Below are 25,439 nucleotides of genomic sequence, written 5' to 3' on the forward strand. Positions count from 1 at the left end.
AACCAGAACTTGCCCAGGGAAGTTACATGAAAGAATGAATTTCAACAATGATAAGTATGGAGTCCTTCACCTGGGGAGGAATAGCACCGTGTACCAGTACAAATTAAGGGTTGACCTGCTGGAAAGCAGCTCCACGGAGAAGGACCTTGGTCGACAGTTAAGTTATTCTGGGATAGCAACGTGCCCTTCTGGCCACAAAGGTCAATGGTCTTCTGGGGTGCATGAAGAAGAGTGTGGCCAGTAGGTGGAGAGAGGTTCTCCTCCCCTCTACTCTGCCCTGGCAGGGCCACACCTATCCAGTTCAGAAAGGGAGTGTAGCACGAAAAGGTCAATGCTTGCTGGGCCTCCCAGTTCAAAAGAAACCTGGAACTACTGGAAAGTGTCCAACAGAAGCTACAAAGGGGCTGAGAAGAAAGAAGCATGTGAGAAGGAAAGGCTGAGAGACCTGGGGCTGTTTAGTCTGGAGAAGAGCAGCCTGAAAGGGGATCTTCTCACTACTAACAGCTAAAGGGTGAGGGGCAAGAGGATGGGGCCAGACATTTTTCAGTGGTGCCAAGTGACAGGACAAGGGGCAACAGCCAGAAACAAACCCAGGAAGTTCCATGTGAAGAGGAGGAGAAACTTTTTGCTGTGAGGGTGCTGGAGCCCTGGAACAGGCTGGAGAGATTCCAAACCTGCTTGAACATTGTGATCCCGGGCAACCTGCTGTGGGTGATCCTGTTTTAGCAGGGGGGGTGGACTGGAATGTCTCGAGAGAGCCCTTCCAAGCCCTACCGTTCTGTAAGTCTAACTCACACCCAGCACCGAAGCGCAGGCAGCTCTGCATATTTTGCAGACGTTTGTTATTTGTCGTGCTGCATTCTGAGAAAGCTTCTGTCAACCACAAAATCCCCAGCAGATTTCAGAGCAAATGTTCACTTATTTCCACGCGGAGCGGCTCCTCCGAGCTCGGCCGCAGGCACAGCTATCAATACAGCAAAATATTCTCCAAATAAAATGTGGCGTTTGGAAACCACAAGATGTGTGTGGCTCTGTTTTCTGCTGAACTACCATTTCGCTTCAAGATGAGTATCTTAATTCAAGAGACTGAAAAATGAAAGGCTCAGACTTTGTCCCAGTGAAAAGCACAAACACCAGCCAAAGAAAAACAGAGCAGTGAGACACAGACTTCTCTGCTTGGTGTCCCAGTGCCTCCATGCAAGTTTATGTTTAGTGACAGGCCCCAAAATGAGGAACAGAATCATGAAGACTGGAAAAGACCTCTAAAATTATCAACTCCAGCCATCAACCCAACACCACCATGCCCACTAACCCGTGTCCCAAAGTGTCATATCTACCCATTTTTTGAACACCTCCAGGGATGGTGACACTGCCATCTCCCAGGGCAGTCTGTTCCAAGGCCTCACCACTCTTTCAGGAAAGAAGTTTTTCTTAGCATCCAAATTAAACCTTCCCTGGGGCAGCTGAGGCTATTTTCTCTTGTCTTATCACTTGTTCCTTGGGAGAAAAGAACAATCCCCCATCTGCCCGCAATCTCCTTTCAAGGAGTTGTAGAGAGCCAAGTGGTCTCTCCTCAGCCTCTTCTTCTCCAGCAGACAGACATAACACAAAGTAAAAAAAAAAAAGTATCTATTTTATGTATATTTTGCCCATATACACACACATATTTTCATTCCTTTCTGTTGTCTCTCAAGAAATCTCTCTGAGGAGGAAGTGGCTCATGACCAGAATCCTGTCATGACTCAGATAATATTTGGTGTTGATTAGAGCCCCATTTCCGAAATCTGGGTAAGAGGGAGCTCTTCTCTTTGGGTTGCTGCTTGTGTTTTGTTTCAGAAATGTATTTTTAACTCTCAAATGTGACGAAAGTTCTGTCAAGTTTGCTGCTTTAAAGGGATGCTCAGATCCAGAACTCCCACAGCACATTTTCCCCCTCAGGAAATGCGTAATTTTAGCAATAATCCACAACAAGCACAATCAGAATCATTGTGATTAAGTCTAACAACGCGATAAAGAGAGGGAGGAAAATGCCAGTATTAGAATTGAAGCCCATTCCCAAAGATCACAAGACCATTAAGAGCAAAGCTTTAACCTCATCCTTCATTGATAAGAGACCAAACTACCTGAAACGTGGTTTCAAACACACCCAGCTTTTATCTTGAAACACTTGGATACCGCACCTAAAAACTGATGGTATGTCCTACACTTGGAAAAGAAGCTGCCATCAACTTGACAGCTGCAAGTATGAACCGATGGAGGAATTTATTTGGAAGGAAGGGAACACTGCTTGGGAAGTCACTATGAGGTACAGACCAGAGAACAAAAATTTGCTGAAGTGGAGAACAAACAGCACCATGAAGGGTCAAAGCAGACAGCACAGCCCTGGCCACCATCATTGCCTCCTCTGCCTCCCAGTTCTTCCAGGTCCATTTCCTTCTTTGTTCTCGTGGCTCCCAGGAACTTCCCTCCGCTTCCAGCAGCGTAAGAAATACCACGTAAGAACATCCCAGACAGGAGCAAGGAGAAGCATGGGAGGTCTACTGGGTAGTACACAAGGAAGAAAAGGAATCAAAATAGCAAAGGAGAGACATAGACCTGTTGGAGCAGGGACAGAGGAAGCCACAACAATGACAAGAGGGCTGAAACCCCTCTGGCTGTGCAGCCAGGCTGAGAGAGTTTGGGTTGTTAAGCCTGGAGAAGAGAAGGCTCTAGGGACACCTTTTGTTGGCCTTTCAGTTCTTAAAGGGGCTGATCAGAAAGCTGGCAACAGACTCTTTAGCAGAGCCTGCTAAGACAGGACAAGGGGTGATGGTTTGAAACTAAAATAGGGAGATGCAGACTAGACAGAAGGAAGATGTTTTTGACAGAGGGTGGATGAGATACTGGTTCAGGTTGGCCAGAGGTGGGAAATGCCACATCCCTGGAACCATTCCAGGTCAGGTTGTTTGGGACTAAGCAAGCTGCTCTAGTTGCAGATGTCCCTGCTGACTGCAAGGGGGGGGTAGACTAGATGACCTTGAAAAGTCCTTTCCAACCCAAACCACTCCGTGATTTTATGAATATATGGCAGAAGTTCAAGGTCAAATCCAAACCTTAATGAAAAAAAAAGCCCTCATGACTTTTCTTCAAAACAGATGTACCTTCACAGCCTAATCCACACCTTTAGTGAGCAGGGAGCTTCCATGTCAACGCTGCTCTGAAATTGTTTGGGCACCTTTAAGAGAGCTTGCTGCAAACAAACCTGCTCTGCACAAATCAAGACTTCAAATGAAACTTTGTGTTTTCACCTAAACACAAGCCAATGTTTATATATGCTGCACTATAAATAGCATTAAAGCAAAAACTGACAAATTCCAGAAAGATTAGAGTTGCTGCACGGAAACTAATTCCTCCCCAGAGGATACAGCTCCCCTCCCTGCCTGGGATCGCAGTTAAACAGCTAAATCCCCCACCTCTATTGATCAGCTCACCTCCATCATCCTGTTCTACACATGAACACCAAGTACAGGAAATTTTCTGCTATGATTTTATGTTTGTTCGTGTGGAAAACACCCAGAAAAAGCAGTCTTATGTAAAGACAGAGGTACTTTGGAAAGCAAAAATGAAAATTCAGCATCATGGGGTATTGCTACCTAATTAGCAAGAAAAGTAGGAAGACAGAATTCCTGTTCTCAGAGCCACTGTGTTGAATCAGAGTCAAGTTTCATCTGGCTGACAGCACAAGTGTGACAGAATCACCAAGGTTGGAAAAGACCTCCAAGATCATCAAGTCCAACCTGTCACCACAGATCTCATGACTAGACCATGGCACCAAGTGCCACATCCAATCCCCTCTTGAACACCTCCAGGGATGGTGACTCCACCACCCCCCTGGGCAGCACATTCCAGTGACAAACGACTCTCCTAGTGAAGAACTTTCTCCTCACCTTGCGCCTAAACCTCCCCTGGTGCAGCTTGAGACTGTGTCCTCTTGTTCTGGTGCTGCTTGCCTGGGAGAAGAGACCAACCCCCACCTGGCTACAGCCTCCCTCCAGGTAGTTGTAGAGGGCAATGAGGTCTCCCCTGAGCCTCCTCTTCTCCAGGCTAAACAACCCCAGCTCCCTCAGCCTCTCCTCACAGGGCTGTGCTCAAGGCCTCTCCCCAGCCTTGTTGCCCTTCTCTGGACACGTTCAAGTGTCTCAATGTCCTTCTTAAACTAAGGGGCCCAGAACTGGACACAGTACTCAAGGTGTGGCCTAACCAGTGCAGAGTACAGGGGCACAGTGACCTCCCTGCCTTTATGCAATGGCTGATTTCAAATCCTCTTGACATGTATTAGTTGATCCCAAGATTATGTTGTTGTTTTTTTCTAGAAGTAGCTCCATTTATACCCAGCATCTCCCATAAGCATGTTTTCTTTCTCCACTTAGGAAGAGAACTGCATGTGTTCCAGGATCACTGTTATTATGAACTAAACACAACAAAAGAACAAAATCCTGAGGATCAGCCAAGAGTCACACATGCTCCTTTCCACATACAGACCTTCTCCTGCCCTCATGTAAGCAGTTATTAGACACCCTATTTACAATAAACTCCTACTAAATTTCCTCTCTCCCCTCAAGACATCTCACCTAGATTAACTGGATGAGCCTAGGCTTCACAAATTCTGCTGCTGAAATGGAGGACACATGGGGACAAGACAGACTTACAAAAAGTATTTGAAGTGTTACCATTTCTTCCAGTGCCCTTTATTTGATTATCCTGCCCTTATAATCTCCCATCTCAGATCAGCTGCTTCTAACTTTGATCTTCCTGCCAGTTACACTGACAGTTCAGAAAATTCTCTTCCACGTGGCTAAAATGAGTAGAACAGCACCAAACCTGAGGTCACCATCACCACTTTTTAACTGTGGGGAGGACAAGATTTTGTTGATGAACGGCTTGAAAATGCACAAAACATTCAGAATTGAAATATTAATGAGCAATAATCAAGTAGTAGGATATTGGACTACTTTACTTGTTGCAGCACACCAAAACCAGCACAGTAAGCCAAACAAGCAGCATTCCAGGACACCTGGCTGGCAGCAGGAACACAGCCAGCACCCAGGCTCAAGTGGAAGGCTCACCACCAATTTCTCTCAAAGAACTACATGAGTAACACCAAATCCTCAAGATACCACAAGGATCTACAACACTGCTAGAGGGGAAAGTCACTCTTCCTTTGGTTTGGGGTTTTTTGTTTCATTGGTTGTTTTTTTCTTTGTAAGTTTGACTTGAGAGGATAGGGAAATGTTGTCAGATTATTTTTGATGAGACACAGTTAAGAACACAAAAAGGGACCCAGGGAAGAAGCCTTGCTTCTGCCTTTAGCTGAAGCCATCCTCTCACTGCACCAAACAGCCTTGAAATAAGTTTCAGATCATGATGTGGAAAATCCCTTTTTTGTAAGTTTTCCTCTTAACACCAAAGACATCAGACATCACTTAACTTGGCTGCAGCTCCCTCCTCAATGTCACTTCTCCACATTGTTCCCAAGGCCCAGTCTTCAGCAGGTTGCTGAACATTAGGTTGGACATGAAGAATAATTTCATCCCCAAAAGGGTTGCCAAGCCCTGGAACAGGCTGCACAGAGAAGCGGTGGAGTTCCCATTCATGGAGGTGTTTCAAACCATGGCAATATGGTGCTGAGGCACATGGTTTAGCAGCAGACTTCATAGTGTTTAATGCTTAGACTCACTGATCTTAAAGGTCTTTTTGAACCTAAACAATCCTATGATTCTATAAACACAGCCCCAGCTCTTCCCCAGCCCACCCATCTTTCTGTCCCACCACGGTTATCTGCTCCTGCGGCTTCACCTGCCCTGATGTTGGGGGCTTCTCCAGCAGCATCCCTTTTATCCCTGTGCTTGAAGGCAATGACAGCCTTCCTGCTTAGAAAGCAATCATGCAGGAGAGTGTGATCAATAACAGGGAGTAAAGAGGACCAGTAACTGTTTCCTATGGAGGCAGATGGGGCGTTTTCCACTGGCAGTGCTTACCTTTAAGGGTAGGTGGTAGAGCCTGGAAATCCCTTATCAATTCTATGACCTCATGACCACAAAAAAAAAGTTAATCCTTGTCTTTTAATAAGCTGCCTGCACTGAATGGCTGCCCCTGTGATCCCCACTGATACCAGTCTACTCAACATGCTTTAATACCCGTACAGATTTGGCTGCTTCTTCCAAAGCCATTTCCTTGCTGCAGCACATGACAGTCACACCAGAGATTAGACAAAACCTTGGTGTACTCTTCTAATCAGCTGGCAGCATCCAAGCAGAAATCTCTTCTAATGATGTACTCTAAGCTGATAAAGAAAAAAAAGAAAACCCAACACAAGCAAGTAAACAGGCAAAGGAAGCTGTTTGTATGGAACTAACAACAATTAGAAACAGATGAACCTGCAGGCAACCTCTGCTACACAGGAGGCAGGGGAGGGAAGGGGCACACATGCTCAGCAAATTAAAGAAACTAGGAAGGAAATAATAATAATGGTGTCTGTAGTTGACCACATCCCCAGTCAAGCACATCAATTCAGGTTCAGAGTGCCCCCTACACACCTGTATGAAGATCCTGTGACCACAGAATCCTTCAGGGCCATCAAGTCCAAATGATGCTGATCAGTTCATGTTAAGACACAGCTCGGGGCTAAACCTGTACCTACCAAGGTTCCATATATCAACCAAGGGCCTGACTGTTGCTCCTCCTTCTAAAGCTAACTCGCTACTCATGCAACTGAGTATCTTTCAGGAACTTTCATGGGTAAGAGATGCTAAACCCCAAACCTGTTCCACACCTGAAAAAATCCAGGCTTCTGACTCTGCCAGGAGACCTTATGGTTGGTTTGTTTATTTAACTTGAAGGTCTGTTCTACTCAGAAGTCCAGTGTCTGTGATAAACACTATAGTTTAGTGGTTGAGTTTATTGTATGCCACCGATCCCACCACAATAGCTCAGCTCACAAAGAGGTTTTAAAGAATGATGGGGGGGTGGGAACAGGGTGAGTGTTACATCAGCTCTAGATATTCAAGATCTAATCAAAGCCTTGCTTTGTTGCAGAATGTTAGTGCCATGTGACCCCCATAGATTTTTCTGTATACAAAAGCTTGGGTGTGGGAATACTTTGATGCAAACCATTTTGTCTGTCAGGAAGGACCTGTAAGAGCCAGCTGATGACCCCCGAAGTTCGCATCCCTCCCCACAGCTACCCCTTCATACATCCACCAGAGACAAAGCAGTTCTCCTGCAGATCCCAGGAAAAACATTTACTGACCAAGTTTGGTTATTACAGCAGAGAACAGAGGATGCATTTAGGAAACTTGGGCCACCCTCAAGTCTAACAAGGCATCAAAACCAGGACAGAAATCCCACATTACATGGCACAGCAAATGCTTTTGCTTCATCTAGGCTGAACTGGGAGAAGTATCAGGACCCACTGGAGTGAGGACTGCAGCAAAGATGTAAAGTCTATTGCTTTTTTGTGTCTGAGTCAGAAAAATGAAACCCGAGTGCAGCTACACTGAGGATACACAGCTATGCCTTCACGCAAACGAGACAGAACGTGCAGATAGCCAGTGGTGTAGCTGGAGCAGGGCTGCTCCATGAGATGGCATATTGATGACAGTGGAACAGGGACAGCACAGACAGGAAGCCAAAGCAGGATAAGGCAGAGTCAGTAAGAAGCTCAACAGAGGAAGCTTTGAGTCTGAGAAAGGCAACTAGAAGAAAGAGCCTAGTGCTTAAAACCAGAACAGAAGCAGACTGGCACAGGCCAGAGGAATCTGTGACCACTGAAGTACTTCCTATTCCAGTGTGGCGAGTTTGTCTTGAGGGTTTGGGGATTTGTGCCCCACCCCCACCCCCCCTTTTTTTTTTTTTCATTTGTTTGGTTGACTTTTTTGAGTGCACATCAGGAGATCCAAACTCACTTGCAGAAGTAAGAATTGCCACAACAAGGGCAGCTCTGTCAAAGTACAGCAGAGATTTTGTCTGGTAGTTAGAAAAAAAAGATTTGGAGAAGGAGAAAACAGACAACACAGAAAGCAAACCAGATGCTGTTCTGTATCTGTTGAAAGAGGATTTATGAGCCAGACTGCCAGAATTCTGTATTTCCTAACATTTTTGCAACTTCAGTAGGCTTAATACAGGTTTGTTTGGCAGGAGTTAAAATGAGGCAAACAGCCTGAAGACAGGTTTAAGTTTCACACAGAGCAAGAGGACCCTACTGGAGCATAGGTGAATACAGATAACGCAGCACCTCTCCAAAGAATCACAGAATCATTGAGCTTGAAAAAGACCTTTATGATGATCAAGTACAACCCACCACTGCCAAGTCTCTCTAAATCACAGACACTTGTTGCATAACTGCACAGCAAAAGCCAAAAAGCAAGAAGCCTACACTTATGTGAAGTGAGTGAAAGGACACACTACTTAGTCTTGATGCTGACACCTTCCAGCATTTTACAAAGTTGTCAGTCTGATCACTCCTATTTTTGCAAGCACAGAAACTGAGCTGTAGTAACTCACAAGACTGAGTCACTCCTACAAGCCATAGGAACTCACTTCCCAGCCAGCCAGCAGCAGGATGAAATCGAGTTTCTCCATCCAGGAGGTGACACTCAGTAAAATGATGTTTTACTCTCATGTCTTCAAGTAGGCCTTGGAAGAATGTGACTCAACATAGGAGTCTGTTAAGATTGACAGTGTAACCTAAGATAGGTGGAGCCTGCTTCCCTCTGTCCCTGTAGATCACAAAATCACAGAAAGTTAGAGGCTTTAAGGGACCTCAAGAGATCACCTAGTCCAACACTGCTGCCAGAGTAGGATCACCTATACCAGATCACACAGGAACTCATCCAGGCGGGTCTTGAATACCTCTAGAGAGGGAGACTCCACAACCCCCCCAGGCAGCCTGTTCCAGTGTTCCATCACCCTCACAGTGAAATAATTCTTCCTCCTGCTTCCATGGAACTTCTAAGTTAGTTAGATATTAACTTCTTCTGAGAAAGCTCCCCAGCACTACCTGGGCCACCATTTTTCAGACAGCTCTCAAAAGAAAAGACATGAGCAAGACACTTGGTATGCTTCCTGACACTGTACTGGTGCCTTCATTTCAGCAGCACCTCTAAAGAGGGGTCAGTAGCAACAAACTGCAGGTGCTGCTCTCTCCTTCTTATCCCCCAGACCACGTTCACCATATCTGTAGACGGTTCAGTGCGGTGAGGCCTGGAAGCCAGTCTTCCCGCCAGTGCTCCGGTTATTGTCAATACTGGCAGAACCATATCGCTGCTACAGCAACAGTGGCAGCTTTTCAAAGGAACTGCAGTGTATACAAGGATGTTTTACACAGCCAAACTGAAAATCTTCCTTCCAGTTCCCTCGGGCTTCAGACAAAAGCAGCAAACCCTAAATCAACACGATCCCTGAGCGCAGAGGGAGAGGCAGCTGCCTCGGGTCTGCCTGCACTAGGAAACTTTACTGTAAAGAGTCAGCAGAGGGTCTGAGCACTCCAAGCTGATGATGTAGCACTGGAGACTGTAAAATCCAAACCCTGCCTGCAAATGCTGTTGCTCCAACACTGAAATGCAAGTTGTTGTGTGCTAGTGAAGAAGGGAAGTCTGCTGACAGGCAGATGCTTCTATTTCAATAATACATTGCTGATCTTTCTTTAAACACCAAAGTCATCACCACTTTATCACAACTGTAAAACTATTTCTTAGGAACAAAAATGAAAGTTAGAAGTTGTTTCCTTAAAGTATTAGCCCCCAAAATGCTGAAATTTAAAGGTGATCCTGGAAGCAACTCATAGAACTATTTTGGTTGAAAAAGGCCTTTAAGATTTAGTACAACCAGTACATCTAAGTCTACAGTTCCTCACTGAACCAAACTTGGTTGCTCCAGTAGTTCACTAACCTTCAGAAAAGCTGCTAATCTCAACATTCAGGGTTTTGCACAGCAGGGTAGGGTTGAGAAATTAATCCTTTTAAAGTTGAATTTCAACAACTGACAAAGGCAAGTGTTAGCCAAATTCTATTTGTGGCACTCATCCAGATATCAAATAAAGCTTTCCTGGCCGTGTTTCAGCCATCCCCATTCACAGTGCAGAGAGGACTTTTATACATGTGGACAGCCAGTATAAATCCTGGATCTTGTTTGCGTCCAATTTTACACATCTCAGAAGGAGAGAACAACATTATTTAGTAATTGTCACTTCAAGAACTAGGCCAGTAATGACTTACTGAAAAGTCTGTCCTGTGCAGCTGGAAACTCCAGACAAACTCCAGAACTCTGAAGATACCACTGCAATATTACAGGGGACAGGGCAGAGCAGCCAAGGGCTGACAGAACACACATGCACGAACACAACAGGGTACTGCTTCTGTAAACAGCTAAACCTTTCACCAATGGATCTGAAAGGCTTTACCATGTATGAGAAGTAAAAGATGCACATTTCTCTCATAAACAACCCAGAATGGAAGGAAAAAACTTTTTTTTAGGGGGTGGGGGGAATAAATCTGCTGACAAATCCTTAAGAATTAAGAAATCAATCCAATGCTGCCATGTTCTAATCTTCCAGCAGGCAGGAAAGCGAGCTAAGCTTAGGTTTGGAAAGAATCCAAGTATGACAGGTATGAAAATTCAATTAAGGAAATCAAACAGCCTCATTCTGCCATAACACTGTTATACACAGCTATTACAATAACAGCCGTTCTTTATTTGTGACTCCAGACTAAACTGCATGTTAAGGACAGTTGGTTTTCCTCCCCATCTTCCCATTCTGTCACTGCACAGGCTCCATTGATTAAACACTCATGGAAACCCAAACACTGTAAGAGCAAAGAACTTCAGTAACAGCTGTTTGTCAACCACTTTAAAATGCTGCTGTCATTTGAAATCAATATTCACCACAAACACAGAGGTATCAGACTCTCCACCAGTCAGGCCAGTTCTATAGGTGATGCAGACACACACAAGTCCACCTGACCCTCCATTTACTATTGTCTCAGAACACCTTTCTTGGCCTTTTCAGGTCATTCTTGCCATCTCTTACGCTTGCTGCAGAACAAGAAATGTGACATCAGCAACAAAAAAAGAGGTTTTTTTACACCATGATGGCTGACATAAAGAACAGAAGCACACTGAAGCCTTCTCTCAGAGTGAGTGTTTTATTCAAATCCTGGGTGTAAAGGCCATGTTCATGAGACCTGACACATCCTAACTCCCAGCACACTAATGCCTTGAGCCCACAAACCATCCCCACACCTCCCTCCCTTTGCTCACTCTAGTCAGATACTGCCATTAAAAGGCATTTCCTTTCATCATCCCCAAGACTGAGAAATATTTATGCTTCTGACCATCATTTTGGTTTCCACTTATAATCCAACTACTATGTTTGATGATGTATTTTTTTTAAACCAAACATGAAGTAATGTTTAGCAAACAATGCTCCTTGGCACAGCTCAAAGAACCTCTGCTGAAAGCCTGCCATCTGTAATATTAATAAACTCGCTAATCAGGGAAGTGAAAGAGGCTTGTGGTGTGAAAGTGATGGAACCAGATCCTTCTGTCTCACCAACTTCACTTTCTGGTATTGCAAAATCCCAGATTAGGAGGTGAAACGACATTCAAAAACACTGCAAGTATTGAGAGACAGCCTGAGCACTCCACAGACATCTCAAACAGTTACAAGTCACAGTTCCCTGGTGAGGTGATTGAACTTCTGTACCTGGAGGTGCTTAAAAGAGGCAGAGATGTGATGCTGAGGGACATGCTTTAACACCAAACTTGGCAAAGTTAGAGAATGGTTGGACATCACAGAACCATCAAAATGTTTTGGTTGATAAAGACATCTAAGATCATCAAGACTAGCCATCATCTCAAAGCTCTTTTCCAGCCAAGATGATTTTGTGTTTCTAAAGCATCTCAGAGCATGGCACACAAGTCCCAGATGCCTGCTTAGCTTTCCAACATGTTTAGTACCAACAGCAGCTACTCTGAACACACTCGAGCCAGAAACTGGAAAACAAGAGGAAAAGGAAAACGAAGAAAGTAAATAAAAATCCTTTTTGGTGAGCATGAATGATACAGAAGCAGCATGTGTTACAGACTGCATTTGTTCAAAGCAAGCCTCTATCAAGCACAAGGTGTTACAGTCCCACCCCCGGCTCGACACCCACAAACCCTTTGCTCTTTCTCCCAAGCTGTGCTGCCGATGCACGTCAAGCCTCCCCAAGACTGCAGATACAGGCAGGTACAACTAACGAGGTGCATGCTCAACCACAGCAAACCTGTCTGATAAATACAGGAAGCAATTCCTCAAAGAAATAAAGAGGTGAGTTCTTTTCCAAATACATCCACACATGACTCAGGAGACAAGTGGGAACCCAAACAACCACTTAATAAGAAAATGCGTATCAAAGATTCCTTTCTGTATCACTGTGCTAAAATCCCAGTGGCATCAGAAAGAGGACAGCAAGGAAAGAATCACTGCTGTAACTGCTCTGGAGCTGCCAAGTTTGGTAAAACTTAATGATGGTCAACTAAACCAAACATTGTTCAGCCAACATCTTTTCTCTGACATCAGCAAACTATACAGAAAAGTTTACAAGAACCAGTGAGTTTAGAAGAGGATTCCTCCTGTAACACCTTCCAAACCCTGACAGTCACCTACAGACTAACTCCCTAGTTTACAAGCTTCCCTAATTAAATAGATCCTTGACTAATCTAACAGCTTCTTGAATCATTTATCATTTTACCACTCAAAACATGTGTCAATTGTTTCCACAATTAAATGGTGTACAGAAGAAAGAGAAGGAAAAAACCTTGGCTTTCTGTTTCAAATCACTGCCTGATCATTGCATTAGGTGGCTTCTACCTCTGCAGTCAAAAAATAATAGGCAAGCACAGCCTCTCTGTGCTGCACCATTCATGATTTTCCTTGTCTATTCCTCTCATTCAAATCTTCTCCAGTTCTGTATCTGCAGCTAAACTGTGCAACACCCTGTATGTGCTAAAGCTTGACACTGATTCAAGGACAATAGATACAACTGAAGATTAAGGCCACTGAGGGGTTAGAGTTCATGGGGATGATTGTCAAGCATGCAGATAAAGCCTGTATCTAGATGGATACCGAGTACCTGTCCAAGGGTTTGGGGATTCCAGCATCTCCTCTCTAAGACTATCCCACTTGCCAATAAACTGAGCTGTGACAGCCTGCTGTGACCAGCTTCTCAGAATGTCATATGCTGGTAGTCTTACAAGATATCATCAGCTCCCTTAAGTTGTCTTTCCTTACTGGACTTCTGTGGTTGGAAAACAAGAAAATCAAGCTGAATTCAGTAAAAATGAAGTCTGCAGATTCTTTGGTTCAAATTAAACAAATTATTTTGCTATTGTGTTCATGTATTGAAACACCTGCATGGCAAGACACACTTAAAATTTAGTCTAAACAATATAATCCCTTGCTACCACACCTCCAAAAGCACCTTTTTTACTTCAGTGGCAGCAAATAACTGAATTACTGAAGCTTAAACTGAATCCTTTCAGGCTACAAAATAAGAAACCAAATGATTTCACCACCTGATTAAAGAGCAGCTCCACTGCAGTGCAGGTGGGGGTCAAGTTTCAAGGCGAGGCAGATGGCCCTGTCTAGAATTCAGGCACCCTGAAGTAAAACAGGATTTACTCCTTGCTGCAATCTGCACACAGAGACACTAAGGATGGGCACTGACCACACACAAGTATATTACAGACAAGAGATGATGGAAGTTTTCTATCACTAACAAATGAAGAGAGGAATTAAAAACCCCTGACCATGCTGAGTGTGCCTGGAGGACAGAACACCAGGGGCTTCAAAAGGAGCAGACTCTGGATAAGCAAGTGCAAACTCCTTCCTTAAGGAAGCAACATGGCAGCTACGTCCCAAGAGGTTTGAATCTGGTAGATATCCTCAGCAAAACACAATGGGATACAAAATCTGAGTGTAGAGATAAATAAATGGCCACATTCAAGAGGAAAAACCTGGTTAGTGCCCAAGTAAGAAACCAACTGCAACGTAACACCAGAGGTGAGAATTTCTGATGTGGGAACTCACACGTCCCAACAGTAGTAAAAGCTCACACAGTGACATGTGTTTAGGACCACAAAGATGAAGGACCTGCAGCATCATTTAGATAAGGAAAGGCCAAGATTGCTGGGACTGTTCAGCCTGGAGAAGTTTCAGGAGATTCTCATCCACGTGCAGAAACACCAGACACAAGCAAATGAGAGACTTTTCTCACCAGTGCCTAGTGGCAAGACAAGAGGCACTGAGCACCAGTTAAAACACATGAAATTCCATCTTAATTACCTTAACCATGAAAGCAGCCAAACACTGGCACAGGTTGCTCAGTTAGGTTGTGGAGTCTCCATCCCTAAAGACAGTTAAAACCCAACTGGCCACTGTCCCAGGCAAACTGCACAAACTGCCCCTGAGCTGGGGCACTGGATTAGATGATCTCAGGAGGTCCCTGCCAACCTCAATGACTGTGTGATGAAAACTGGCACTGCCTTCAGAAGTACTTGTCCTACTCGTCTCCCATCCCTTGTACAACTGGGACACCTAAGTGTTTTCAGAAGTTTAATGTAAATCAGATTCCTGGAGTCTGCAGCATTTACTTACAAGACATAACCAAGACTATTACCAACTGCAATTTCAAGTTCCTCAGACAGTCTGATTTAACATGAATGCATGCTCCAGCCTAAAGCCACCTGCTAAGAAATAAAGACATACAAATATTTTAAGCCAGGAGATCTCCTCATTCCCAACATTAAAACTGAAGAGAAAGTAAGCTGAAGTGAAAGGCAAGAAATATTTCTTCTCCAAGTGTACAATTGGGCTGTGGAATTTCTTGCTGAATCCAAAAACTAACCAAGAGTGAAAAAAGAAGAACTGAGTGAGATCCTAGATCCTCCTGCTATATCCCCAGTAGTTCAGCATGTACATTCATATATACAAAGGAACCTCACACCACAAATGCAGACATACCCAAAGCGTGAAGCATGCATTTTTAGTGGGACTTGGGCAACCCAAACAGAGGAGTGGTGCTGCTGGGCAAGAGCTCTGCCACAGACCATGGCTCAGGAGCAGTCACTGCTGCCATCAGTTCCCTCCAAGAACAATCACTGGGGGAAAATGGGATGTGATTTTAAGGGAGGCAGATTGGTATTTACATCTTCTGCCCCACTTTACAAAGCATCATGACCACCAGCAGTGAACAGTCGTGTTAGTAGGTCACGGTGCCCTATGAACAAGAAAACAGAACTGTCATAGTCAACAAGCCACTGAACTCTGCAGCTTGTTACTTCCAATCACCCTGCAGTGCCACTATCAAAACTTACAGGTTCTTCTGCCAAGTGAATCCATACCAAGAAAGCAATCAGGCCTCTAGACAGTGAGAGACTGGAACAACTGGGTCAGAACACCACTCTGAAGGGGAGTGGAACTCCAACATTTGAAAACATATTGTCACCTATAAATCTCCTTCCTTCCTCAAAGCTTTATCTCACCTGGGCATTAATAGAGCTGCTGTCCATATTCTCTTTGTCCACCAAATGGCTTTAACTGCACCACAACTCTGATCTGCTTTTAGTAACAGAACTCTGCATCACTTTGCCACGTTGAGTTCATTTTATAAACTTTGTAAGAGTAGGACGAATCAAAACTCCTTCTGAGCATTTACAAAGCAACTGTAGAACCTTTCCCATTGCTGGAGGGACAAGTAATCAAGGGCAAAGGGAAAATGATTCCTCACAGAATATTTATATAAACAGCAAAAACCTTCCTCCTAGCCTGGTGCAAGTGATACACAGCACACAGCACTCGCTACTCCAGTTAATAATGTAACTGATGTCGAGAATTTACACTTCAAACAGTGCTGAAGCACCACAAGCTTTTAGAAACAGCAGACACTTAAGATTCTACTACATGCCCATTAGAATCTACTGTTACTCCACAGTTCAAAGTTAGACCTGAGAGTCACTTCAGTCAGATCTTAAAATAATTGCTATACTTGCCGATAAGGAACCCCAAACTTGTCTGAATATTCAGCCTCATGGGTTTACTCTTTACATAAATGCAGAGAAGATAACAAAGGTGATAAACTGCAGAGATACGACCAGGTACCTTCCTTCCAAGTACCTGCACTTTGCCCACTCAGCCATTCCTGCTGGAGCTCAGGCCGTTGCCTTTTATGTAAGAAAAAAAAAACCACACCACACCAGCACACCACATTACTCCTCCTTTGTTTTCTCCAACTCAGAAAGAGTGTATTTCCACATAAAAGGCAGTAATCTGTGTCCCGGGGCAAAAATCAGATCGGGGCTCCACGCTGGCAATGAAAGTTTTAGTGAATAGATCCCAAGAGGTGCTAAAAACTTACTTATAAGTATCAGATCCTTTATTTAAAAAAAAAAAAAAAATGAAAAATATTAACTTGCAATCTGGGGAACATAACAAAAAAATTGTACTTCTTGACTACACTGAAGAGCAACATCCTGCACATTCCCCTTATGAGCAGCGGTAACGGGTTGCAGCTACACAGATCCTGAACTCACTGAAGCACAAGTGCTCTTCACTCGTAATATTTTCATGTCCTGAAGGTTCTCAGATCTCTAGTAAAGCAAGTGGCCAAAAGTGCACAAAGAACTTTCCAGAACAAAAAAAAAAAAAAAGAGGAGGGAGGCCAAGTGGTGCAACCTTGCATGAACAGAGAATGAGATGAGCCAAAAAAAAATACCTAGGTGGGTGGAAAGAAAGTGTTGGGCAAGAGCTCCTTCCGCTAAAGCAATCCATAATTGGAATAGCTGCACAATTAGACAATTTTGTCCAACCAGTGGGCCCCTGAGACACCCCCCCCAACATGGCTACATTAAAAGACAACATAATAAATTGTGCTAATTTAACTTTGCAAGTGGGAGAAGTCTGAATCCAAGACACCTGATTGCAGGAAACCACATGCTCATGGCTTCAAGAGCACCCATCCTCCTGGAGCATCTCTGGCTGATGAAGCACCAGCCCATTTTCTAGTGAAAAGCCATATTCATTTTGAGATCCCCTTCAATAAACTCCCAATTCAAGCTCCTCCATTCAAATGCTTCCAAGGGACTGAAATACAGTCTCTCTCCAAAGATGGTTTCCTTGAACATCTAGATTTCAATGAAATGAGAATTGGTCCACGGATAGAGATGTTTTTTAAATCTACGATGTTCATTAAACTACACAAAGTATCCAAAAAGGAGTGAAACTGGCAATTTAAAAATCCAACAGGTCTTAAAAACAAGCTTGCTTAATTGCTCTTTATTTCCCTTACTTCTTGATCCAGACCACACACACTCAAATACAAACACACAGCAAAGAAACCGCTAAGGCAGGAGCAGGGTCTCACCCTCTTCCATCCACACCTTCCGCTTCTCAAACTTCAGGAATGGATCCCCTCACCAGACCTAAAGGAACCAGCCCCAGCCTCAGCACAAGAGCAGAGGGAGAGCAAACAAAGCAGAAGGCAGGACATAAGGAGCATTTATTTCTGTGGCACAGGCAGTTCAGCAGTTCTACCTCATCAGTGACCTGCTTCACTATTTAATCCCAGTCCCTGATGCCCCCTTTCCTATCTTGACATCACCACTTGTGCAGCTGCACGGTAAAGCAGACCACAAAGCAGGAAAATCCGACCAGAAGTACAATATACTCATTCTAGATTAGTTTCCCAATCCCATTCATCTTACAGGCACAACAAACCAATTGTGCTGGCACAATCGTGAGCACAGTACAGGGGTGAGAACAGACGGTGGGGGAAAGGGTCTGTTTGCACAGCTCTGTCAATGGAATATCCAAACTGCAGCGTGAAAAGACATGCAGTCAGAATCCTCCCCACTACCTCCAGCATCACACACCATCATCTTGCAGCAACACAGAATCATTGAATTGTTTGGTTGGGATAGACTTTTAAGATCATCAAGTCTAACCCTTCTCTAACTCTGCCAAGTCGGGGTCTAAACCATGTTCCTCAGCACCACATCTCTGCAGCTTTTAAACACCTCCAAGGATGTGCATTCAACCACCTCCCAGGGGAGCCTGTTTCAGTGTTGGAGAACCCTTTCACTGAAAAAGTTTCTTCTAATATCCAAACTAAAATTCCTGTGGTGCAACTTGAGGCTGTTTCCACTCATCCTAACACTTGTTCCTCAGGAGAAACCAACCCAGAAGGAGGAAAGAAGCTCTAACCTCCTTACAGGGAGTCGCAGAGAGCCAGAAGGTCACCCCTCAGCCTGCTTTTCTCCAGGCTGAACAACCTCAGTTCCCTCAGCCAACAAGACCTGTGCTCTAGACCTTTCACTGGCTTGTTTGCCCTTCTCCGGACATGCTGCAGCACCTCAATGTCTTTCTCGGAATGAGAGGCCCAAACCTGAACCCAGCACTCAAGGTGTGGCCTTGCCAGTGTTGAGCACAGGGGTACAGTCACTGCCCTGGTCCTGCTGGTGGCATTACTCCTGAGACAGGTCAAGATGCTGTCATAGTCTAATAGCTGTGTTTTTAAAAACAAATAAATGAGTAAGAATCAAAGCAGACATTTACAAAGCTGACGCAGAATTCAAGCAACTTTGGTAGAATCCATCTCACTTAAGTCAGAATGTCCCAGGGGCAGCTGGAAGAGCTGCAACAGGCAAACCTATCCCTCATGTAACACTTGGCACTGCTTGTCCTGCTCAGCACCTCTCTGAGCCACAAAAAGGAGTTTTACAAAGAGCAGCTAAAAGCCATCGCTATCCCTAAAAACCGCTAGTCACTTTTTAAGTTCCAAAGTTCAAAACTAAAAGTAGGCTTTTACTATTTTTATAGAGCATCTGTTTCATCCCTCTTTGATAACTCAGTCGCTGTCTTACTTGAGTTGTGTCTTGGATCTTGGAAAGGAAAAAAGTCCTACTAGGGAGAAGAAAACAATCACAGAAACCCAGGCGTTGTACCAACAGTTTGTAATCTTTATTTAGAATAAACCAAACCAGGTTGGAAGAGACCTTCAAGATCATCACGTCCAACCCATCAACCAATCCAACCCACCCAAACAACTAACCCATGGCACCAAGCACCCCATCAAGCCTCCTCCTGAACACCTCCAATGATGGTGACTCCACCACCTCCCCGGGCAGCCCATTCCAATGGGCAATCACTCTTTCTGTATAGAACTTCTTCCTAACATCCAACCTGAACCTCCCCTGGCGCAGCCTGAGACTGTGTTCTCAGTAAACACAAGCAGATTAATGTCACTTAACATTCAAGCATGGAGGGAAACTGAATTGTGACTATCTGACATTTTTAGGGCAAAAAAAAAAGTGGTTTAGAAGACTACCAACAGTTTTCTTGATGCTTCCAACTTCCACCATGTCTCACAGCCAATCTAGGGGAGGATGAATACAAAGTTCAGATCCTACTCGCTGCAGCAAAAAAAAAAAAACAACCTACAACTTTCTTAGTCCATCACTATGTAATTGTTCAAAATTAATTATTAGCTAAATGAATCTCACATTTAATCAGCTCATATTCAGTACCTGACACAGATGAAGAGCTTTAATTGCAGTTTTTCACCTCGGCCTGTTGACAACGAACAGCTAACTCTGTTATATGGGACTTGTGTATGATTCTCAACCACAGAACAACTTGCCTCAAGGTTTTAGGTTTTATGCTCCAGTGATTTTTCTACCACATTACTAATTTGTATGCACATTTGGGTTGTTTTATTTGAAAAAAGGACAGGATGTTATGTAAAGATGGGAATTAAACCTAGGACATTCCAGACATTTTCAGCATTCAAAAATGACTATGTTTGAGTTACATCTCTATCATCTTCTTGGTAAGAGAAACAACCTTTCAGCAACAGCTACAAAGTATACATCTTTTCAAAATATTGATTATGGTCAGCAACATGTCCTCACAGCCAGGAAAGGCCAATGGTAATGGTCTCCTAGGGTGCATAAAGAAGAGTATGGCCAGCAGGCAAAGGGAGGTTTTCCTCCTCCTCAGCTCTGCCCTAATCAGGCCACATCTGCATACCAGGTCCAGTTCTGAGCTTCTCAGTTGAAGAGAAACAAGGATATACTGGAGAGAGTCCAGCAAAGAGTATGAAGATGCTGAAGGGATTGGAGCACTTCTGTGAGGAGGAAAGGCTGAGAGACCTGGGGGCCGTTCAGCTTGGAGAAGAGAAGACTGCAAGGGGTTCTTGTCATGGCTCAGCAAGAGCTAAAGGGTCAGGGGCAAAAGGATGGGGACAGACTCTTCTCAGTGGTGCCCAGCCACAGGACAAGAGACAACAGGCACGAACTGGAACCCACGAGATTCCATGAGGAGAAACATCTTGAATTTGAGGCTGCTGGATCCCTGGAGTAGGCTGCCCGGAGAGGTTGTGGAGTGTCCTCCAGAGAAATTCCAAAGCCACCAGGACGCTGGGATACTGGGCAACCTGCTTTAGCAAGGGGTTGGACTAGGTGATCCCGAGAGGTCCCTTCCAACCCCCTCCATGCTGGGACTGTGGGATTCTATACATACCAAGTGTTAAGTCTTTAGCACCAGTCAGTCCCTCAGGAGGTATGGGGGTGAGCTACAGAAACAGGCCCTGGAACCAACACTTGCATTTCCTTTAACAGCTATAACCAGTAATACTCCAGAGGCCTGCAACTTCAGCACAGTTTCACTATCATTTTAAGCCAATTTAAACTGGCACTGCTGCCGAAACAAATAGTCCCACCCTTGCCCACGGCCAGTCTCCACATGTCCTTCTCTTGAGTCAGCATAAGCCATTGACAGAGACCCACAGCAAACATGACCAGGACACTCACCTGGTTAAAATAAATAAATTAAAAAATCAACATTTTACTTCCCCTTTTCCTCTTTGTTGGTGGGGAACAGGGTGAGGAGGAGTAAGGGAAAAGCTGAGTTAGTTTCATGATGATCAGCTCCCCAACCCAGTTCACTGCATGGGCACGAGAGCATTGACATGAGCAAAGAAGCAACAAAGAGAATAATAAGGCTTGACCTCCATAACTGGGGTTCATACTGGAACTGCTCATGAAACCACACTGCAGAGTGAAAACTCCAAGTGTTTAGGTACTCAAAGAAAAATATTCTCTTTCCTAAGGCACGCATAAGTGAAAAGAAATCACTGTAATGAATTATCAGATCAAATTTTAAGCTAATGACTCTCCCTCTGCCCACCTTGCCACTTCACCCAAGGTCTGCAGGCTTTCCAAAGTTTTCCTTAATATTGTTATAGCAATATGAAAACAAAAACGTTAAGTAGAGTGGCCATGCAAGCCAAAACCTTAACACATAGCACAGGCACAGGCTGATGATGTCATAACTGGGTCTGTCCAGGGAATGGGACAAGCCATACCATGGAGAATTGCATAAGCTACATCTTGATTCACTGGGGTTTCAAACACAGCCTCACTTTTCAAAGCAGGAAAGCACCTTTTAACCAAGACACTAAAAATCTTCCACATTCATTACAATGAGCTGAAGTTTCTATGTTAGAAAGATCTCTGTTCCTCCCCAAGCCACCCCAGCCTTACAGCTTCTTTCCCTTCCAGCCTCTGCACTCCCAAAACCCCCCAGTGATTGTCACCAGCAGCCTTACTGGACCGGTATCCCTCAACCACAGCCATCCCAAGGCACAGGCAGGAATGTGATTCAGAGGAACAGTTACTGGCCCCAGTTCAATCTGTGAGCTGGATTCCAGACTGCGGGGTGGCTGCATTTCTAAAAGGAGAGCAGTTATGAGAAACTACATGCTCCTAACACACCCTCATCACAAATGCATACTTGTGGTTTTCTCCCTGTGTTCAGAGCTTTCCCTTTATCTCATCTGTTGTACTCAGATGCTGATCCAGAGCATTTGTCCACAGGATAAGTTTATCCCTATCTATCTAGGAAAAAAAAAAAGCAGCTCACTGGAGTTGTTCTGATTATCAGATAACAGCTAATAACACCTCCTAACCCAGCTAAAAGTCCTACCAATATGCCTCACAAAGAGGATCACTCAATTATTCATTCTGTAAGACTACATTCATTTGTTCTACATTTGAATTTAAATTAAACTGTGTTTCAATTTAACATCTCCTTGATCTTCTGTGATGACAAAATATGGAAAGCAAACTTTGTTTAACCTCTTTAGAGCCATCCATTGCTTTCTACTCCTCCATCACAGACCATCTTGTTTGGATCTGGAAGCTCATTAAAGCCACTCCTGAGCATCAAACATCTTTCTCTTGACCCTCTCCAGCTCTGACACCCCACCACACACACACCAGATCAAAAATACACCTTTGACTGCGCGAGAGACTTCTCCTACCTGAAAGACACACTCAGCCATTCCAGCAAACATAAAACGCTTGGGAATTCACAGTAAGATGGGCCAATTCACAAGTTCTGCTCAATGCATCCAGAGTCCTTGAAGGGATTTCACAACTTACGTGGAACCTTTTTATTTTAAATGTTTTGCACATGACTTCAACACTTCTCACCTTTCCAATACCATAAATGAGAATTTTATCACCTGTATTTTTTAATTAGACTTGCCCTGTTTCAAAATACTCTTTCCCTCCTCCTGCTCTCTCACTGGGACTGAGTCCAATCGGAACACATCCACGCTGGGTAACAGGAGAAACTCAAACCCCTGCAGTGACATCCTCAAGAAACTTTACAAACTATTGTACCCTAGCAATAACTTTGAGATCTCTAAACAAACTCAGCAGTTTGAGAGCTTTATAGATGCTGCTTTGACTTGTTAACGCCTTTTCATTTCTTTTGGCTTCACCACCAACACCACACAACTTGGAATTAAAGAGCAGATTCCAATTACTTCCAAAAATCCTGAAAAACAAAACAAAACAAAACCCAATCTCTTCTGTAACAACACCAAACCCCAATTCATCACCTTCTTTCGGGGTGATAAAAAAACTTCCCATTTCTTTGACGTACACCCCCTAAAACTGCTTGCTCTGCTGTACTGTGGGCAGACATGTCAAACAAACTGCTAGTAGTAAAGATCTCCAAGTAAGAGAAAACGAGTTAAGAACTTGTGTAGTTGGTAGCGTCCTCCCTAATATACAAATCTCCTTATCGCCACGCACTTGTCAAGACTAAAATTCAGGTATTACGAAGATGGGCGTTGGGATCGTTTACTCTCAACATTCCCCATGTTCTCTCCCGGTTTGGACATCCTTCCCCCGGTACTCCCCAGACCCCCACGTACGGGGTGAACGCCTGGGGATGTTCTGAACTCCTCGGGACCGTCACCAACCCTCCACTTTTCGGCCTCTTGGCGCGCTTCTAACCCAAATCCGAACGCTCACGTCCTCCCCGAGGCCACTTCTTCCTCTCAAACCACTCCTAAGTAACTTAACGAGCAGCTCCGAGGCAGCTCTGGCCGCCGGGGTTACCCCTGCTCCGGTACTCCCCGCTCCAGGCTGAAGCGTCCGCCCCGCCGGGACTCGGCCGCATCCCGGCAGATGCGCTGCCGAACAGCAAATAAACAGGGCGGCGAACGGGGCAGCATCCCCGACCCGGTACCAGCAGAGTGAGAGGGAGGGAGGGCGGGAGGAAGGAGCCTTGCGGCCGCGCAGCCCCCCGCCGTAGAGCCGCTCCCGCTGGGGCCGCCGCCGGGCCCCGAGCGCAGGAACCTGTCGGGACACATTCTTGAGGCCGCGGCAGCCGGGCCAGGAATGTGGCCGGGGGAGACGGGCTCAGCCCCAGCACGGCTCCGCGGGGCCCCGACGGCGGCCGAGCATCCCGCCGCGGCCCGCAGAACGGCGGCGGGGCGGAGCTGGGGGGGAAGGGAAGGGGGGAGCGCCGGGACGGGGGAATCTCTCCGCCAGCCCCAGTAGGAGACGGAGAAGGAGATGGGGGTTGCGGCCCAAAGCACGGGCCTGGGTTAACCGCAACGGTTAACGGCGCGGGCACAGTACCCCCACCCCCCCCACCCCCCCCCCGGGCTCCGCCTCCCCGGCCCGGTGCCACACTCACCCTTGGAGTAGAGGGACTTGGGGGACTCGAGGTCGAGGTCGGCACTGAGCAGAGAAATGAAGTCCGAGGGCATCGCAGCTCCGCGGCCCGGCAGGGGCGAGGGGAGCGGCGGGAGGAGGGGGGGGCCGGGCCGGGAGGGGGGCGCTGCTGCCTCCGCCGCCCCGGGCTGGGGAGGGGAGACACCGGCGGGCGAGAGCGAGGCGCTCCTCACGTCGGGGCCGCGAATCGGGCCGGGTCGGGCCAGACCGGGGGAGCTCTGCTCGCCGTCGGGACCGGGGCACTGCCACCCGCCGCCGCTGACAGGAACCGGCTGCTGCCAACAGAACGCGCCCGACCGCCCCCTCCGTTACCGCTCTGCGCCTGCGCCGGCTGCCGGGGAGGGGGCGCGCACAAGGAACCCCAGGGCCGCCGGCCCACGCATGCGCCCCGGCGGGCGGGGAACCGCGGCGACGGAACAGCCCACCGGGAGCGCCCGGCGCGCCTGCGCCTCGCCGCCCGCACTGCCAGCGCCGCACCGCGCCTGCGCTGCCGGGAGCCGGGGGGCGGAGGGCGGAGGGGCAGCCGGCTGGAAGAGCCGCCGCGGTGGCTGGGGGCGCGGAAGCGTCTAGAACGGGGCGGGCGGCCTCACAGGGAGCATGGGCACTGTCCTTTACGGAGCCCACGACGCTAAGGGGACCCCTAGGCACTAAGGGGCACCGGGCACGGCCCCTCGAGGGACCTATGGCGGTGAGGAGAGCCTAGCCACAGCCCCTCAAGGAGCCAATTCGCTGAGAGAAGCCCGGCCACGGCCTCTCGCAGAGCCTTGGCTACTGAGGGGAGCCCAGGCACGGCCCCTTAGCGAGCTTGCGGCCTTTGGGGGAGCCCGGGCACAGTCCATGAGGGAGCCTGCGATGCTGAGGGAAGAACCGTGTGTAGAGAGCCCCCTGCACCGAGGGGAGCCCAGTCATAGCTTAGGGGCCAGCACTGGGTGGCCTTCGGCTCCTATGGCTGCAGGCTAGGGTGTGAGGCAAGGGACAGCTGCAGGGACCATGGCTGAGGGCTGTGAAGGAGGCCCAAAGGCCTGAGGAGAAACGTTTTGCTTCTGGGTATGTCTCAGTCCAGGGTGGCTTTCCCCAAATAAACTGGTTGTGTCATAGCCAGGGTAGACAAGTGCTGGACACTGCCGTCCTCAGCTGGTGTGGGAAGAGGCAAGGTCAGGGGCTGGCAGTGGTTTTGGGGCATCATCCATCACACCTCTAGCCTGCTGGAGGTTGGCTGCTGTGAGTGCTCTGCTATCAAAACTCACAATGCAGAGAGCCAGTGTTCCAAATTCCCCCTCATATTGTTCCAAATAAAGAAGTAGGTATTTCTAAGCAAAATGGAAAAGTGGAAA

The 25,439-nt window shown here is 46.3% G+C and overlaps 1 protein-coding gene across 2 annotated transcripts in view; it reads right to left on the reverse strand.

The window, feature by feature from the left end:
• Positions 1-24,422, reverse strand: part of NFAT5 (nuclear factor of activated T cells 5) — a 74,773-nt gene extending 50,351 nt beyond the window's left edge. For both annotated transcript variants that reach the window (XM_068150689.1, XM_068150688.1), the window contains exon 1: positions 24,068-24,422. In XM_068150689.1, the coding sequence (XP_068006790.1) occupies positions 24,068-24,140 (73 nt within the window). In that variant the 5' untranslated portion in view covers positions 24,141-24,422. The remainder of the gene's footprint in view (positions 1-24,067) is intronic.
• Positions 24,423-25,439: the final 1,017 nt, after the last annotated feature.

The sequence above is a fragment of the Melanerpes formicivorus genome, unplaced genomic scaffold (genome assembly GCF_026170545.1).
Source record: "Melanerpes formicivorus ecotype bairdi unplaced genomic scaffold, bMelFor1.0.p_v2 SCAF_20, whole genome shotgun sequence".
Lineage (NCBI taxonomy): Eukaryota > Metazoa > Chordata > Aves > Piciformes > Picidae > Melanerpes > Melanerpes formicivorus.